The 19,721-nt window shown below is 29.9% G+C and overlaps 4 protein-coding genes across 4 annotated transcripts; 2 read left to right on the forward strand and 2 right to left on the reverse strand.

Annotated features, from left to right (window-relative positions):
* Positions 1 to 1,634: 1,634 nt before the first annotated feature.
* LOC126776259 (dnaJ homolog subfamily C member 5) lies at positions 1,635 to 7,743 on the reverse strand. Its single transcript, XM_050498587.1, has 2 exons — positions 7,023 to 7,743; positions 1,635 to 3,226 (listed from the first exon to the last, which is right to left on the reverse strand). Exons 1-2 carry the CDS (start codon positions 7,600 to 7,602, stop codon positions 3,201 to 3,203), a joined length of 606 nt encoding a protein of 201 aa, XP_050354544.1. The 5' UTR covers positions 7,603 to 7,743; the 3' UTR covers positions 1,635 to 3,200.
* A 486-nt stretch (positions 7,744 to 8,229) lies between these two features.
* LOC126775912 (protein Mpv17) lies at positions 8,230 to 9,242 on the forward strand. The gene is made up of 2 exons (XM_050498080.1): positions 8,230 to 8,630; positions 8,709 to 9,242. Exons 1-2 carry the CDS (start codon positions 8,433 to 8,435, stop codon positions 9,063 to 9,065), a joined length of 555 nt encoding a protein of 184 aa, XP_050354037.1. The 5' UTR covers positions 8,230 to 8,432; the 3' UTR covers positions 9,066 to 9,242.
* Positions 9,243 to 10,493: 1,251 nt separating this feature from the next.
* On the forward strand, positions 10,494 to 13,566 carry LOC126775341 (S-formylglutathione hydrolase). Its single transcript, XM_050497206.1, has 5 exons — positions 10,494 to 10,662; positions 11,241 to 11,464; positions 12,116 to 12,361; positions 12,516 to 12,735; positions 13,036 to 13,566. Exons 2-5 carry the CDS (start codon positions 11,250 to 11,252, stop codon positions 13,216 to 13,218), a joined length of 864 nt encoding a protein of 287 aa, XP_050353163.1. The 5' UTR covers positions 10,494 to 10,662; positions 11,241 to 11,249; the 3' UTR covers positions 13,219 to 13,566.
* A 33-nt stretch (positions 13,567 to 13,599) lies between these two features.
* Positions 13,600 to 16,791, reverse strand: LOC126775336 (presenilins-associated rhomboid-like protein, mitochondrial). Its single transcript, XM_050497192.1, has 9 exons — positions 16,654 to 16,791; positions 16,260 to 16,452; positions 16,045 to 16,173; positions 15,570 to 15,732; positions 15,399 to 15,494; positions 15,046 to 15,170; positions 14,624 to 14,725; positions 14,391 to 14,488; positions 13,600 to 13,834 (listed from the first exon to the last, which is right to left on the reverse strand). Exons 1-9 carry the CDS (start codon positions 16,698 to 16,700, stop codon positions 13,744 to 13,746), a joined length of 1,044 nt encoding a protein of 347 aa, XP_050353149.1. The 5' UTR covers positions 16,701 to 16,791; the 3' UTR covers positions 13,600 to 13,743.
* Between the last annotated feature and the right edge of the window lie 2,930 nt (positions 16,792 to 19,721).

Below are 19,721 nucleotides of genomic sequence, written 5' to 3' on the forward strand. Positions count from 1 at the left end.
GTATTATAAATAGGTATACAAACACAAAAGCCAAGATGGCCCAGTGGTAAGAGCGCTTGAATCTTAACCGGTGATCTTGGGTTCAAGCCGGGCAAGCACCACTGAATTTTCATGTGCTTAATTTTTGATTATAATTCATCTCGTGCTTGACGGTTAAGGAAAACATGCGAGGAAACCATAATGTGCCTAATTTCACTGAAATTCAGCCACATGTGTATTCCACCAACCTACATTGGAGCAGCGTGGTGGAATAAGCTCCAAAACCTTCTCTTCAAAAGGGGAGAGGAGGCCTTAGTCCAGCAGTGGGACATTCAAAGGCTGTTACTGGTTTTAATTAATAATTTAATAAAGATACGAGGTTTTCAATTTTAGTTCATAACCCTAAATACTTCAGTGAAACGTTTATTTGCGTGGGCGTATTGTTTTATTGTAATTACATTAAAGGCTTAACACAATATAAAACGGATTTTAAGACTTGACGATACATAAGTATGCAAGTAGGTCAACGTTATTTATAGTCATTTTAAAGTAGGTGAAATAAATTCAAGAATTTTAATTATTTCAATTGAGGAAGCAGGTTTGCTCCTTTAAAGATCTTACAACACTGACGAATATGCATTTGCGACCGCATGGAATTAATACGTCTACCGTGTTTTTAACATAACTCACTAATTTATTAACAAACTTAAATATTTTGTGTCAATTTCCGTGATCGGTCGAAGTTATTTAAGTAACATAATAATAATAATATTAAAAAATCCTTGATCATATACGACCTTACTTATAAACCGCCGTATAGTTCAACACTGGTTTCGCTCTTTTTTACATTCGTAAGAAAAAGACTATTGTTTATCTAATCACCGCTGCAAACGTATATAGTTTTTACAAGTTTGTATTAAGTTCGCCTGTTAAAACGGGTGTGTGGGTCAAATCTTGACATTGTTAATGTTGCATTCTCTTCAATCGAGCCTCCCCACACAACTTATCACCGAAATTAATAACCCTACACCTTACATATATATAGGAGCTTACTTATACTTTGAAGGATTTTAACAAAAATCCTAAGACCAAAAATGTCACGGGAACAGAATAGTCCGAAACCTCTCCAAATGAGTCCTATTAACTATAAGGCCAAGAATAGACTAGCAATCATGCGCTAGTTAACAAATAGACATAATTTTATTATGTATTGCCTAATCATATAATGTGCCTAATATATCGGTTTTTATGAGTTTAAGCAATTAAGGTTAAGGTCTTTCTAATAATTATTTAGATATGTACGTAAAAGCTAAATATTGAGCCCTATAAGAAGGCCCGGAGTTAGAGAGCCAAGCGCCGTGGCACTTTGACATTTGAGACTTCCCATTCCAAAACGATTTGAGTAAAATTATATTGTTTTGGCTCTGTGTGGTGCCCCTGGGCTGGCAGCGCCCCTAGAACTTGTAGCCTTGTAGGCCTAGGCATAAATCTATAAACTATAATGAAAGCAAAACTAAAACTCTTATCAAATAACCTCAAATTTTAATATATATTGTACTAATGTTTACATCATACTTGCAAATACTTACCGTCTTCTAAATTATATAATGTTTTGGGTAAATTTAGCTTAGAAACTAAATGAGTAAAATAGATCATCAGAGTTCAACTGTATGTATATTTATTATTTTATATCAAGACATTACAATACGTTATAATACAACTATCACAAGCGAAAGCTTACCTGGGAATAGTTTCAAGACCGTAGAATTAAATACAAATTAATTCTACATCAACATCACGCGACACGATTATTAGAATTTAACATTATTTAAATTATCATAAACCGGTACCAAGTCTTGTTTTTAACGAAACATCCAATTCTTACATACGACGCGTATGGTATTAACATCTCAAATGAGACATTGGCGTACAACGTCCATTTTATATAGATAGAATTATTTTGGAACATTATATATCTTGCATGTTTTATGTTAATTTCACTTTCCCTTTGACTTGTAAATAAGGTACATTTATGGTTTATGTCATATTTACATACAATTTAAATATCATCTACAATTACGAGACATTATCTCACCATGCTAAGACATTCCTTTTATAATTCACTTATAACTTAAGTGCTTTATATTATAGCCTATAATCAATGTACTGTTCGTTTATACGATTTTTTTTATTTATTTCTAATTATTTTTTATTTTTTTTGATAATAACAATCACATAGCCACATTAATTATAAATTGTAATACAAGAAAGAGCAATGCATTTAGCAATTATTTAAATATATTTCTTTAAGAAAAAACTATCGAATTATCAAACAAGATAACATACAACTTTTGATTTCATATTTAACTAACAAATACAAAAGAACTATCGCTACGTATAAAACACATTACCGTATTTCCTTAACCGTAGGTAATATCCAAAATTTAAAGCATTTTTTTAATTGTGCCAATATACAAAATATTTATTCGTGGACTTAATAAATTATAATAACTGTAGTAATATTATATGAACAGTATTATTTCAGTAATATCTCTTTTGTAAATATTTGACCTTAATGGAAATCAATATAAAACACGACAATGAAACTAGGCCGAGTCTAAAAAGTGGCAGTATTCCAAACTTCTATTCTTTAAACGTCCATTTCGTAGTTCTTATTTCTAAGTATATATATATATATATATATATATATATATATATATATATATATAAGGTGACTGCCCAAGATCGGGATGGTTGGCGTTCTATGGGAGAGGCTTTCGTCCAGCAGTGGACGGCAAAAGGCTGATACAAAAAAATTCTAAATAGCGCAGGATAAAACAGTTTACAAACGACAAAGTTTATTGTAAATTTCGTAAGCTATATAAGCTTTTTTATACTTGACATTTTTTTTATTAATACTTACTAACATTTTAATTTTCGAAATAAAAAACAAGTGTACAAAGCAAAGTTCAAAACGGCTCATTGCGTAATTATCTATTTATCTTTGCAATAAAATAGCTAAGTCGCGAATGATGGCACAGATTTTAAGCTAGTAGGTAATAAATAACATATTAAATCAATACTTAAATAAATAATTATAAAAAAAACGTAAACATAAAATTATTTTACGCTTACAACTGTAAGAAGCTGGCATGTTGGTGGTTATAAGTAGTCAGTTCCTCATTTCTCTTACAATTAACGTTAGACTAGCTGTAAATACTTCATGTGTATTTTGGAATACTGCTCCCTGAAAATAAGAAATTAATATATTTTTAACTTTTACTGTGCCAATATTAATATAGTTAATATTATATATATTTTAATGTAAATCTTAATAAATGAAAAGGCGCCGGTTATTTAATTGATAGATATTTTTTTAATATGCAGAAATTTATTTGACTGAAAGTATCAGATGTAATTACAATTAACATTTTATAATTCGACACTCATGTAATAAATACTCGTTGACTAGTATCATAACATTAATATACATGTAGTAAAGGAAATCTGTCATTACTTCTAAGATAGGTATTAAGTATAATGTTTTTATTTTTTAACAGACAATGTACCGAATTACATTATTAAGTAGTATAATTAAATGACCGTTTTTTTATAAAGACGTAGGGCCGTTCATATATTATGTGCCTAGAAATGTGTTATTTGGAATGTTAAAGCTATCAGCTTTAACATTCCACAATACCAAAACTTTATCAAATTGATATTAGGATGAATATGTACTAACTTATGGCTCTACTAAACATTGTGATATTACAGAGATCTTAGCTTGTTGCAGACTTCCACATAGTATATGGACAGCCATTTGTATAGCGCCGTCTCTAGGGTAGAGCGAAGGGAGCAATCGCAATAAGAATTATAACCGAGAAACAAAATGATGTAGGCATCTTAAGAGATACACGGAACTGCCAGGTACTCGAAATGCAAATCTTACCATTTTATTTCTAAATAAGGTAAAACAAAAGTCGAAAAAGACTATCTTGCTCTACCCTGATAAATGGCTAGGCAACGACGCAGCATTTGCAACAATTTTTAAAAAGCTCTTTTATCACTTCTTGATAATGAATGATAAATAGATTCTAACCTATGGAACATATCAAGTACATTAGACACAACAAAACTCTATATTTCAAATTATTTTTATCAAAGAATTTTGACAATACTTATGAGATTTGAGTATATTTAACATTTTTTATATATCTGACGTAAAAATGAAACCTATTAAAATTACAAACAAATTCGTTTTTTATCTAAGAAAATTTTAATCTGTCATTTATATCATGAAGTAATAAAAAAAGCTTTTATGTATTGACTACCTAAAAAATTATATATAAGAAAGATCAAATTGGATTACAATCACCACAATAGTTAAATAATCTAATTATATATGAAATATGTAAACCTTAAACATGTGACATTTATAATTATAGTAAAACTGTATTTTCAGGAAATGGGGACAAGACAATATAATAGGTAATTATAATTTTAAAACCCTATTAGTGACATTTACATACATAGGTTTTTTGTTGTTTAAAGCAATACTTTAAAAACACAATTACTATCTAACAATTAGTAACATTTCATAAAGTCAACAATATTAAAAAGCCATGTTCCTAATATATTATTATACAATCATCTACCACCGTACCATATTACAACATAACTACTGTCTGCTACTTATAAAATAAACCTAATATTATTTGTATTAAAGAGCGATAATTTAACTAAATACTGGACAAATTTCTCTTCTAGCATTCTAACAAAGACCTTAAGATTCGTTTATCTTAATATTATGTCATAAGTATATTTTGGTCACATACCCAGTTAACAAAATAATCTGTAAGAGACCCTTGCTGCCTACTATGAAATTGGCTCTGTTTATAAATAATTTAATAATTTTGCTGATTTGATTAGAAAATCATTTACCTATTCTTATATTTTTTTCAATTCCACACTATTTTCTGTTTTATTTAAAAATAATGTAGTTAAAATAATTTGAACAAAAACAATGTCAAATACATTTATAGAAAAACATTGGAAGAACAAAGTGTGACAAAGAATGCCTGCAGGTCATTCTTTAGTGGCTTTAATAAACTGAGTGCACTCCAAGCTCATCAAAGCATTTTCAATGACACAAAACTTTTTAATCTCACTTCAAACAGAATTACTACTGCAACATTGAGCTCAAAAGACCATATGAATACATATATTTTTATTACATTTAATTTTTTCATATACGACAATTATTTTCTTAAAATATAATGTGACATTTTTATTTATCTAATGTGTGTAATAATATCATGACTTACTTAAAAAATTAAATTGACATCATATTAAAAAAATACTATTTATTTAAATTATCTATAAATTATTGTTTTAAAAATAAACATGTTTTTAAGTGCTTCAAGTGAAGCAACCCCCCACCACTAAAGGGTTTAATTTATGATGAAGGTAATACCACTATAAAATAATAAAAATAATTTCTTTGGATAAATGCACAACAATTATTATATGTGTACAAAAAATATATTTAAAATAAGTAACATATACTTTATGTATTGATTCTCAAATTTATTATGTGAAAGTACAACTCCTATTAATCTTAAATGAATGGTACTAAAGTTTTTCATTTTCGATGATTGCTATCTATCAAACTAATTAATTGAGGCAGGAATGTTTATATTTTGCAATGTTAACTAATATGTGCAAGATAAAACTATAAACACTGAAATAGGATATTAAAATAGTGATTTTGCGAATTTACATCTAAGATTTAATAATATATTAAGATAAATTTTTAACAAGAAATGTGAGTTAATTCTTAACCTAAACCTTCTTTTAATTTATAAAAGAATGTCAACAACTTAAACAAGGTAAGGTAATGTTCTTGTGATTTTCTCAATAGTATTTAATTGGATAAAAAATGAAATTATAAATTTTACATTTAAACAGAAAAGTATTTCTCTATTATGTTATACAGAAATCTTTAAATATATCAAAATTATATTGTGTTATTTAGAAGAGAAAAATATTTAATATTATAATCTGACAAAACATAAATTATTTAAACAAGTTACGTAATTTGAAGTGTCTATTTAATTCATCCTTCTGTGTTATATTTACGAATATCACTGTCCTGCTTTTCTCTTTAAAGTAGAGTACTTTTGTTTGCTAAATCCCTATGTAAGGAGTAGGCATCAAATATTTCGCTATTTCATAGCTTATTATTAAGCTGCTGTTCATTATTTATATGTATAGTATGACAGAAAATGGTTCATCACAAGTACCTACATCTCAAAGTTTGTTTCCATTTTATTATTTTAACTACAATGCAGTAGTGCTTGACAATTCATAAGAAATTGTAAGTCTATCTGAATAAAAAAAAAAAAAAAGATTTTGAATCAAAGGATTTAATGCAAACTCTATGAATTTCATAAATGTGTCTAGTATGTTTCACTTATTTTTAAGCTAGATGTGAATAAATTGTTTTCTTCTTTGAATTACATAATTACAGAAGCAAAGATCAATACAGTTCAAATTTTGTCTGATGTGTCCACATTTTGTCATTATACACAAATTCTTAATATGGCAAATAAGCACTAATTAAATATATACAATTATAACATACAAAGTGATTAATAAGTATTTCATTTAAATTATTGTTTATATATTGAATATAAAATAATAATTTGGAAAAACATAGTCACTGTTAGTATGATATTTGTCTAAAAAAATCTTAATCTATAGATTAGATAATACGTCATATCTCAAAAATTAATATAAACTTGATGAGTCACATCGATATTTATTCCCATTAACCTACATCCAATAAAAATGATTAGTATTAAGATAATTGTAACTTACATTGTCTACAAAGCTTAAAAAAAAATCAGAATAAATTTACATTTTTTCATTATCTGAATAAATTAAATGAAAAATATGATGAAATGTATATGTAGAGCAATAATAGTTTATATGCTATAACTGGCAATGATAGTGTTAATGCGAAATTCCATAATTAACCCCACCTGTGTTGAGACCCGTGTTTTCGGATACGCCCGGAGCTGGCGCCGGCATGGCGATGGGTGGCGCCTGTTCAGCAGTCGGACGGCCTTCACCACCGGGTTGCATCGTCACCGGGTGAATCCCGTCTGATTCATCGCGTTCAAGTGTATGGTAATCACCAGACTCTTCTGGTGGACGTGGTTTACATTTGTTACAGCAGCAGTTACAACAGCAGCAGAAACAGCAGCAGAAGTAACATCCGGTCAAAACACCGCAAATAACGAAAAGGGCTTTGCACCAAGTACTAGTTACGACGAAGTAGGCGTTGACATTTTCTTCTCCAAATTGCTCGGCTATGTACAATCCGAGGGAGCCATAGTTGTCATAGATATTTCTCTTTGTAGCGTCACTTAATATTGTGTGAGCACGATTCACCTCTTTAAATTTTTCCGCTGCATCTGGGCTATTTGAGTTTTTATCCGGGTGATATTTCAACGCTAATTTACGATAACTTTTTTTGACATCATCGGCGGTTGCAGTTTTCGGTACCTGCAGTATTTGATAAAGGCTATCGCCAGCAGTTGATAATTTCCTTTTATCCATAGTTAAACTTCTATTTTGCAATTAGTAAAGGATTATAAATTAAAGACGTTACGATGAATTATTACTTTTTACACGCGAAAATCATTAAAACGATCTTGTTCACAATCTTTCCCTTCTTTTACGAATTTACAATGGACAGATAACACTAAGAATGAAGATTTGAGGGAATAAACAGAATATATTCATTTAGTAATATTTGGTTTATGATTAAAATAGTTGTCTATGCTACATTATGCTACTTCTTAATTATAATGTATAAATAATAAATTAAATTTACATATTGGTAACTAATGCTTAATGTTTACAATATATATATCCACATCATTTATCGGTTTATTTTAAGCTAAACCTTTTATTGTAAAATACATAAAGCAAAAATTTATAACTCATGTTAATTACTTTTTTTTTTTAAATTTAAGCCCAGTTGAGTAGTTAATACAAATATGAACAAAATAGCATAATTTTTAACCTTACAAATCATATATTACGTTCTTTTTAAAATAAATCTATTTAAACATCTATTGTACCTAATAATCTGTAGTTTTTTGACGCCTTCTCTGCGCTTGGCAGTTGGTCCTGAAAATAGGAGACTTTGAAATTTGAGATTTGACATTAGATTTATTTATTATATAAACAGTCAAATGTCAAAAATTCAATTGAACATTGCAAGATTGCTAATAAGTTACACGATAAATACTAATATTGACATAAATATTAATAAAAAAAAGTAGTTTTTTATCTTTTCTATCTGATCTACAGAAAACAATTTTGCCTTCTTTAAAAGCATTTATATGCCACCCTTAAGTTGAAAATAGCATGAATCATTTACCATGTCGAAAGCTCGTGTAATATTTCAATTTTATCAAAACCTTCTTAATAATCGGCCTTATTTAGTGCAAGCCATTCAAGCAGGAACATTGATGGGTGCTGGTGATCTTATTTCACAAACTTGCATAGAAAATAAAAGGTTTAAAAATTATGACTTTAAAAGGACTATAAAATTTTCAAGTATAGGCTTTTTTGTTGGAGTAAGTATTGTAAAATAAAATAATAAATATCTGTGTAAGTTCTACTGAAGTTTATACTGAATTGAAACTATATTGCAGGGTCCAGCTTTACGAGCCTGGTATGGAATATTAAACAAACATGTTGGAGTCAGTGGTAAAACTGTTGCAATCAAGAAAGTATTTGTTGATCAAGCTGTATTTGCTCCATGTTTTTTATTTTTTCTATTAATTGCCGTGGGTACAATGCAAGGAAAATCTTGGGAATCTATAAAAAGTGATATTGATGCTAATTATATGGATGTCCTGAAAGCTAATTACTATATTTGGCCATGGGTACAATTAGCTAACTTTTATTATATTCCATTACAATATCAAGTATTAATTGTACAGTCAGTTGCACTTTTTTGGAATACTTATTTGTCCTGGAAAACAAATCATAAAAGGATTTTAGATTAAGTCTGCTTTAATATTGTGTACTGCAATTCTTTTTTTACTATAGTGATAGGTTTGTAGCAAAAAAAAACGAACTTAGTAATAATGCTTTGGAAAACAAATAATGTAAAGAAAAGTTGTAATTTTGTTTGTTTTAGAGTTAAAAGTTGTATCATTGAAGACGATAAATTAATTTATTAATATTGTTTTTTATTGCATAATTTTTTCGTGTCTTAAGTAACTGAGGAGGATCAAAATGCTTTATATTAACATTGTAGTTTTCCTTAAAACAATATTTTGGTTGTGTTAATGTTAATGGTATCAATTAATACTCAAACATATTTATATATGTTTTTAAAATTAACTGTTTTTACAAATGCCAGAAAAGTAACCATAACAATTAAAAAACATAATATCTCATAAATAACATTTTTAAACTGACTTGTGTTCATTTTAAATATGCTTGAAAATTGGTAAAACATGCAGATATAAAACAGAAAATATGTACTAAATTAAATACATACATTTTTTTATCTAATTAAAATTAAAAGTTTTATTATTAGTAGAAACTTATTGTTTATCAGATAACTCATGAAACTGTTGTTTTTGATAATTTTTATTTAAGTAAAATTCGTTGTTCACCTACGATATTATGAGTTTAGCTGTGTTCTTATAAGTAAAATTAGTGTCGTCATACAGAATTTTAAATATAATTTTCAATTAAACAAAATGCTATGTTTTTGAAAAAATAGAAAGAAGTTTTCATAAAGATAAATAGGATTTTTTGGAATTGCGCACTCTACATGTTACTTCCTTTTTATCCTTTAAATGCTACATTTTGCCTATTTGTTAGAATTTAGCCATTTATGTGCATGTCAAAATATTCTAAAATGCCCTGTTTTATTATGTATTTGTGAAAACTACAAAACCCTATCTAAATGACAGTCTCCCTCAATAGAATATAATTAGAGGCATTTTAAACAGATCATACTAAAAATGCCATCGTATTTCGGGAAAGTACTCAAACAACATATTTACGGTTATGACTATTGAATTGTCCATAGATAATTTAATAAAGTCACTTTCTTTTTAAATATTTAATCACATGCAACACTATTGCTTTGGACTTTGACTAATTTGCGTAGACAGAGAAACAAATAGACCAAAGGACCGTGAAACCGCGATTAAGACAGAGATAGTTTGTTAATGTGTGCGTATAATGTTGCTATAGAATGATAAAAACTGGAAAATCCTATTATCTTCTGGATTTTAATGCAATATAAGGTTCCGTCATGCTATGGCTTAAATAAACATCACTGAGAAACTATATTTAGGGACAAAATAGTCGTACTTACGCGTGAAAACACACGTCGGCAATTTTAGTCATTGCGTCTATTAGTTTCTCTGTCTACGCTAATTTGACTTTGATGTCTGACATCTGTCTGTTGTCTTCCAGCTTGCTGCTCAAATCAAAAACCAAACGTCAAACGTACCGGCACGTTGCCGGTCCTAGTAATTAAGTAAAATACCTTTTTGTCTTGAAGCCAAGAGAAACTTAGACGTTAATTTTGTGTTTACTGAGAGGACAAACATTATCAAATTTACAAGAGGTATTATAAAGGTAATGGAAAAAATATCTTATAAAATAATTATCTTTTGTAATTTATATTATTCATTAGCATATTAAAATAGAACTTACATATTTTAAATTATATATTAAGAATATTTATTATATTGAAATATTTTAAACTGTTATCTCATTCAGCTGATAACAAAAGTTCATGCAGCCATAAAAAAGTATTATTTTAAGATTAAAAAATACTTATTATAGGTATGTTAGTTACTTACCTATAATAAATATATGTATATATTTTTTAAAAGATACGATGACTCAACACAAAACGATTTAGTTTAGTATAACTTTGAATTTGGTCAATTAGCGTAGTACTAAGAATTTCTTACTGAATACCTATTTTTTTTCCTCATCTTTAAATCTATATTGCGGTCTCAAAATAAAATGTGTTAATTTAATTAAACTAAAATATTTTGGTGTAGTTTTTTATCTTAAATAATTATTATTTAAAAAATATTGAAATCATAAATAGAGTTTAATGAAGTATATAATATAATAATTTTATGAATAATATGTACACTTAATTGTTACATACAAATATTTAACATGAATTTAAAATATTTCAGTACCTAAAAATGGAAGGGTTAGAATTAGTGTCATCAAACAAGGTGTTTGGAGGGTTTCAAAAGGTATACTCTCATCAATCAACAGAATTACAATGCAAAATGAATTTTTCAATCTATATGCCACCTCAAGCCGAAGGTGGTGATGTTAAGTTGCCAGTTATCTATTATCTCTCTGGACTTACATGCAATGAACAGAATTTTATCACTAAGTCGGGATTTCAAAGGTAACGAAATAATAATTATGAATTTTTAATCATATAAACATTACGTTGATGAATGAAAAATGTACATGTTAATTCATAATGTCCATGTTTATCAATATTTAAATTTATCACATTGACATGACCTATATGAAATAAGTTAATTTAAACATTTTTTTATGTAATAACACCATTTGTTACCATACAGTGTTTTAGGGGTAATTTTCTTGATATTTTAAATTTATTGGGGTATTATTAGTTTGGAATATTAATTTGTTAAGTTTATTTATGTATTCAAAATTCAAATTACTGGTGGTAGGGCTTTGTGCAAGCTCATCTGAGTAGATACCACCCACTCATCAGATATCCTACCGCAAAGCAGCAGTACTTGGTATTGTTGTGTTCCGGTTTGAAGGGTAAACATCTTAGTTCCCAAGGTTGTTGACGCATTGGCGATATAAGCGATGGTTAACATTACTTACAATGTCTATATGTCTATTGGTGACCACTTATCACTAGGTGGCCCATACGCTCTTCTGCCTACCTAAACTATAAAAATAAAATAAAAAAATAACATTTATTACATAATATTTCAGATTTTGTTGGTGATTTGATATTTCTTTTTTCTGCTGTCAAATATTAAATAAACGAAAATTATTTATACAATTAACATAGGTATGCGGCTGAAAAGGGCATTATTGTAGTTGGACCTGATACTTCTCCGAGAGGTGTTAAAGTACCCGGTGATGACGAATCCTGGGATTTTGGTGTGTCAGCTGGTTTCTATCTGGATGCTGCAAAAGATCCATGGTCGAAAAATTATAGAATGGGCAGCTACTTGACTAAGGAATTGTATGACCTTATCCTTCAGGCATTTAGCAGCAATGTTGATCCTAATAGAATTGGCATAATGGGACACAGGTAATAATAACCATTTTAAATGACTTGAATGATTTAAAATTAATACTAATTTTATGCATTTATATGCAAAAAGAGCCCAAATTTTGTTAATGTTTTAAATATAAAATAGGTCTTAAGTTAACAATAAATTATTAGCTATTTCTATAATTTTCAGTATGGGAGGACACGGAGCTTTGGTGTCCGTGTTAAGAAATCCTGGCCTATATAAATCGGTCAGTGCATTTGCACCAATATGCAACCCTACTAAGTGTCCATGGGGTCAGAAGGCTTTCACTGGTTATTTAGGTGAGGATAAAAGCCAATGGGCAGAATGGGATGCAACTGAACTTGTTAAGAAATATGATGGACCTCCACTCACATTGCTTATTGATCAGGTAAGACAAAAAAATTTGTAATCTTATATATTTTGCATTATACACATTCTTATAACTGCTTGCAATATCAAAAGAAAAAAAATTTGGTTTTTACGAAAGTGCTTTATGCATAAATAATTACTATTATTGTATAGACTTAAAATTTAAAGGAAATATTTTATTTGAATTCAGAGTCTTTTAAACAAAATAAAAATCTAAATAGTAATCTCTTGCAACTTTCTAAAATATTCTTTTTATATTGTATTTTTTAGTGTGAGTATGATATTCCTGTATTTTGTAATTTTTTTATTGTTATTACAGGGTGCTGGAGACAAATTTTATATTGAAAAGCAATTACTACCTGAAAATTTAGTAGAAGCTTGTCGCTCTGTTGGTGTTCCAATTATTTTGAACCTACGTGAAGGCTATGACCATTCTTACTATTACATCTCTACTTATATTGGAGAACATTTTGATTTTCATGCTAAAATACTTACAGCTTAAATATAAACTAAAAACCAACATAAATCATAGAAATTATTTACTAGTTAGTTCTGCACTGTAAAATCTTTAAAAATACAATATGCTCTACCTATGTTGGCTTGTCCCGCCCGATTCAGCTCTCATTATTTTATATGTTCCCACATATTAAACATTGCGCCATTCTCATAACAAGCCTTATTAACTGACCGCACACTTTTGTTGAATAAAATATTTCTTCATAGCCATATTGTACTTTGTAAGGGCTATGGCCTACTTTTATAACAGATTTATATAATATATATTTCCATATTTTTTTCTACTAAAAGTGCATTTATAATATATTTTTATGAATAAATGTTTTATTTATTATCTTAACAGTTTTATTTAAAATAAAATAAAATCTTTCAAAAGCTTATAATAATATTTTATTCTCTATCAAAGGACTCACCAAAATTACATTTATATATATGTAATTTAAAAAATAAATATAACATTCTCTATAACAATTTTCAACATTTTCTTAGTTTTCTTTGTTTCAATAAAATGTTATCTAGAATCCTTTCTGATGCTATGGTAATACTGAAGAAATTTGTCTCTATTGCCCCAAATATAGGAATTACCCCAGTGACACCAAACCCTGTAATAAAAATAATAATCCTAATTTAAAAAATAATTATATAGGCTTAAAGATAATTTTACCAGATGTTATTAACACATTCACTGCAAACCACATATGCATATATAAATATATATAATGATTCAAATTACAATTTTTGTGTTCTAATAAAATAAGTACAGACATAATGGGAACAAGCATAAACTTGTAAACCATGTTACCTAAATATGTACACAGGGCTAGTTTATCTTGTGAAGCAATGTATATGCTTTTACAAAAGAGTAAAAAAAACAAGTTATGTTTTTGAAGTAAATGATATTGTAAAACATATCTTAGGAATGAAGTAGTCATATTTAAAACATTTTAAGTACAAATAGGATGTAATTAATTTTATTGTATGCCACATTTCTATGAGAAAAAAATAAACTTCCCCTAGTAATCTTATGTCTGAGGTACTTCTTACAAAATCAATGATACTTTTTTGATAATCAATTAGCAAGTATAGTTTATATAATGAATAAAGTGAAAGGCCAAATATAAATTAAATACATATAAATTAATTATAAAATTAACTTACATTCCAAATAGTGCACCACCAAGATGAGCTGCATGGTCAAAGAATTTCCACCCAAGTATAACTCCAGCAAGATCGACACTCATTATTACTTTTATAGCCTAAAAATTTAATCCAGTTATTGAAGCTGAAAGTCTATACATGTAATTAAAAAACAAATTTATATTTAAAAGGTCAATCCTTTTATAATTCATGTTTTCATATTATAAGTAAATAATATACAGCAAGTTACTTACAGTACCAGCAGCAAATGTATACATAGGCAAGAATATTATACTCAGTCTAGTATCAGGGTATTGCATGCAGACATATGACAACACTGACATAATTGCTCCAGACTGCAAAAAATAATTTGTTCATCATAACAAACACATTAATTAATTGTGACATGTTTTGTTGATAATTTTTTGTATGTTAAAAGAATTTTTAAATATGGATATTAATAAAAGTAATAATATATGAATGAAAATTAATGTTCATCTCTGTTGTTATTCTATGCGTTCACACCTAGTTAATCCAATTTTGTTGACACTTTGTTCAGATGTTAAAATCACTTGTGTAAAGGTTTTGCACCATCAACATGTGGCCTGTGATACTTTTCCTATTGAAAGAGGAATTGCAATGCATCCACAAGTACATAATAAATGTAAATACTTACCGCTCCAAGACTAAGACCCGGCTGATTGAGCATTACTTTATACAGGAAGCTGGCAAAACTACTTACAACACCAGCACTCATGTACATAGCAACAAATTGTTCCTTGCCTAATGATGCTACGGCAGCTAAGGAAAGAGAAATAAGAATAAATATATAAAGGCTCTCTAAAAACTTATGACTATCATGTAATGTATAATTAAAGTCACTCCATCAAAATATATACTATGTTATAAAAGTAAAGAAAACCTTCTCATCTCTTAAGGAGGTGGATATACAATGTACTCTAAAGTAATTTTGTGAATGTTTTTAATGTATTCTGTACTTGTTTATGAAATAAGATTATTATTATTTACCTGGCATGAAGCTATACAGCACATACATATTTGCAGCCAAATGTAATGTGGAGTAATGACTAAAGGTACTTAATACCATTGGTAGACATTGTGCTTCTGTAATTTTTTTTTATTTTTAAGTAATAGTAAAGTATAAAAGTTATACTAGATCTTGATAGTAATACTACTCACTGCCTGAAGGATTTGAACAGAAATATTTAATCATATGTGGCTGTAAAGCTCGTATTCGCCAAGCTCCAAACACCATTACATTGAGTGCAAGAATGGGATAGAAAACTTTTTCACTCTCTTTCAGGGAGCTCCACCATTTTTTTAATGGCCCTGGCTCTGATATCTGTAAGAAATATTAAAATGTCTATGTATTAAACATATATATTTTTTAATGGAATGTTGATTTGTAGTTGCAATCTATAAAGCTATATTGTGGTTTTTCTTGAAGACTTTTTAAGCCAGTGACAATTCATTTTCAAAACATAATATACTTGTCTTGTGTATTTTTAATATTAATAATCACTCTTAATTGTCTGCAAACATAATTTAAAAATCATTATGATAATTATAAGAAAATAGTTTATAATATTCAAATCAATTTACTAATATAATAGTATTTGTCAATTGTTAAATTATTGGAATTAAAAGTGCTCACTATTTGTGATGTAATTCTCTTTTGATGGGCATTTAACCAAGTTCCTGGCCTTTTGAGAAATGAGGTTGCATGAGAGCGTAAGTTTTCATATTCCCAGATTACACAACCAGCAAGACTGAGTGTTGTTACCTAATTACAAAATAAAAAGAGAATTAAATAAATTTATATATATACAAAGATATTTTGTATTACAACAAATATGTATTAGCGTATACCCCAACAGTAAAGAAGAAAGGTTTGAATAGACTCTTAGCATACAAAGGACTTGAATCTATTTGTAAAATGTCCAGAGGATTAGGTTCTGATATTGGTCGTCGGGCTCCTCGCCGTGTGTTGTGAAATGAGCTGCGCAATTGTAACCGAACATTGCCCAAATTATGTGAACTCTGAAGAAATAGCGGTGACTTACTGAAAAATAATACGAAAACTAGAAACAATGATGATTACAAAAGTTTTATACTTAAATTATCACAGAATTAAAGGTAATTAAAATTCTAAATAACACAAATTATTCAATCAAACTAATTATTACATTTTTTTGTAAAAATAACCAAACCTATCAAATTCTATTAGGCTCTTATAAAATTAATTTTATATATATTTACTCACCAGCAAAGTGCAAATTCCGCTGCTGATTTTACATTTCTGAAAAACATATTAATATAAATTTCTCCCCTGTGTTATTATCTAGTGTTGGTGTTCATTCTTTTAATTTTGGTTATTTACATTAATATTGACTTTTTTAATTTTTTTTACAGAATGTTACCAGAGCACAAATGTAAAATCATGCAAATAGTCGATTTTTTTTTCGAAACTAACTCGAATGATTTATATGAACATAACTTTTAAAGATACTATTTCAAATATTTCCCGTCTGCCTTAAGCAACTCTGTTGTGATTCCGTCATCTCCCGGAGCTTTGTTGTTTTTAAGCTGTTCTAGAGCCGCCCTAAACTCGCTTTGGTCAACCGACCGGGAGCTCCTCGGAGTAATGGCGCGTAAGAGGGGCGCGCTGGTCATCAATACTGATTCCCACAGGTTTATCCGACCTTGAAAACAAAAACTGCCCATAAAACCTCTCTACTTCTCCGACAATCTCAGGCCTCTAGTGGGGTCGTTACCTCTAGGGTAACGACCCCACCATTTTCAGTTTTAAGTTTTGTCAGACGCGGCCTTTCAAGCTAAGCAAGCGAGCGAACACTTTCGGTCCCCGATTTTGCTCAATCGCAGCCTTGATGGCATTGGTATTGGAGCATCGGAGATCGCGTCGCATCAGCGTTTTTATTCGGTTTAAGGCCTTATCTGACAGAAACGATGGTAGTTCTCGTCGTTTCCTTATGAGTTCGAGTGTCTCAGCAGAGTGATTTTGTGCGTTGTCTCTTTTCTGTGGCAGAAAACACTTGCGGGATGTGTTTTGCAGTATTTTTGACCATCGTGTTGGTTTTTTCATCAATACTGCTTACGGTTTCCAATGCGGTGAATTGATTTTGTAGTTCCATTTAGAACTTTTCAGCGCCTTGAGCAGCTTCGAGCATGGTTGGTAGTAGCCCTCATCATTCACGATATTTCGGCTTTGAAGTCGATATCTAGAGTGCCTCGAACCAAGCGGTGATCACTTCCGGTATTAAAACTGTTGATCACTGAGACATCTCTAAATATGTTCCTTTTATTCGAAATGATTATCTATCTCGTTCCTTGTCACGTTATCGGGGATTCGTCAGGTCCACCTTCTCTGGGGCTTCTTTTGAAAGAAAGAATTCATCAAAAAGAGCCCCTGCGCTTCGAGAAAGTTAACCAGCATTTGCCCGCACTGATTTCTGCAGCCCAAGCCGTAAGGTCCAACTTTCGATTCACCGTTATCTTGTACTTTAGCATTATAGTCTCCCATAACAACTTAAAAACATGGATAACTGTATTTAAGCTTGTTGACATACACGGTAGCGCTACGGCATGGCGCTGGCGCCGTATGTGCCGTGCCTATCCCTCGTCTACGCACGGCGTGAATTTCATCAGTGTTATATCCCCACATAACATTTTAACTCAGTATATCACAGTCTTTTATAGTGTGTCGACAGCGCGGGTCGTATTCACGGCAATTGTTTTCGGGACATCTTATACACGTTATTTTATAGGCTTATAATAAGGGATAGGAATAGAATATAAAAATAAGGGGTTTAAGTAATATTCCTGGAAAGAAATCTTTATATACTCATTTATAATACACAAATGTAGAGGAGAGAAAAAGAGGCCATAACAAAAATTCAATATTTAAAAAAAAACAGCTATCGTATTTACCGAGCTGCATCACATAACTCGAGTTTGGAAGAATTTTTGCAAGTCCCTGTTGCAGTACCCAGCTATTTCGAAAAACTTTCTTACACGGTTCTTAGAAGCCAGAGCGTTTGATTACCTAATTTAGCTACTGGAGTAGATATATTATACTTTCCGACATTTTAATCGAGGCTTTAGCATATAATTAAACATTGAAATTTTCACAATCAGTACCTAACGAACTTACCTACCGAAAGTACCTTCTTATACTACTACTTACTAGTGTTATTTATAGTGTATGTTAATGATAGTGTTACAATCGCCGATATCATAAAAAACTGGAAATGGCGCTCAATAGGCATTTTAAATTATTTTTCTGTAAATGTACCTTTTTTTTTATAGAATAGGAAGGCGGACGAGCATATGGGCCACCTGATGGTAAGTGGTCACCATCGCTCTTAGACATTGGCATTGTAAGAAATGTCAACCATCGCTTACATATCCAATGCGCCACCAACCTTGGGAACTAAGATTTTATGTCCCTTGTGCCTGTAATTACACTGGCTCACTCACCCTTCAAACCGGAACACAACAATATCAAGTATTGCTGTTTTGCGGTAGAATATCTGATGAGTGGGTGGTACCTACCCAGACGAGCTTGCACAAAGCCCTACCACCAGTAGCTGCTATCAATCTATTAAAAACATCTGATATATTCCTAAAATGTTCATGTACATTTTCAGAAAGGTCGAAGACTAAGTAGGAATTATAGACTGAAAGTAATTTTCCTACTTAAGTTTCTTTACAAAGTTCCTTATTTATCTTAAATTTAATATGTATCGAAAACTTTTCTGATTCTAGGCATATGGAAGGTTGTTACTCCTACCCCTACTCCCTGAAACTTTTAAAATGATTAAATCTCCATACGGGTAAATTTTGTTCTGCTTAATTCTATGGAAACATTTTTAAGTTTTTAAACGTTGACGTGTGAGATTACAAAAACCCTGATTACTAATAAAAACTCTGACTATAGCATATTGAATTATTTTCTCTTTGTTTTGCAATTTGTTTTTTCTGTAAGGTTTTAATTTAGTGTTAGTATGTTATTGTGACAATACTAGTATTAATATATATATTTTAAATGTTATAGGAATTTGTTTAAATTTGAAAGCTATAAAGCACCTTTGTATTTTCATGTGCTTAATTTGTGATTATAATTCATCTCGTGCTTAACGGTGAAGGAAAACATCGTGAGGACACGATGTGCATGTGTCTAATTTCATTGAAATTCTGCCACATGTGTATTCTACCAACCCGCATTGGAGCAGCGTGGTGGAATGAGCTCCACAACCTTCTCCTCAAAAGGGAGAGGAGGCCTTAGCCCAGCAGTGGGACATTAACAGGCTG

The sequence above is a fragment of the Nymphalis io genome, chromosome 2 (genome assembly GCF_905147045.1).
Source record: "Nymphalis io chromosome 2, ilAglIoxx1.1, whole genome shotgun sequence".
Lineage (NCBI taxonomy): Eukaryota > Metazoa > Arthropoda > Insecta > Lepidoptera > Nymphalidae > Nymphalis > Nymphalis io.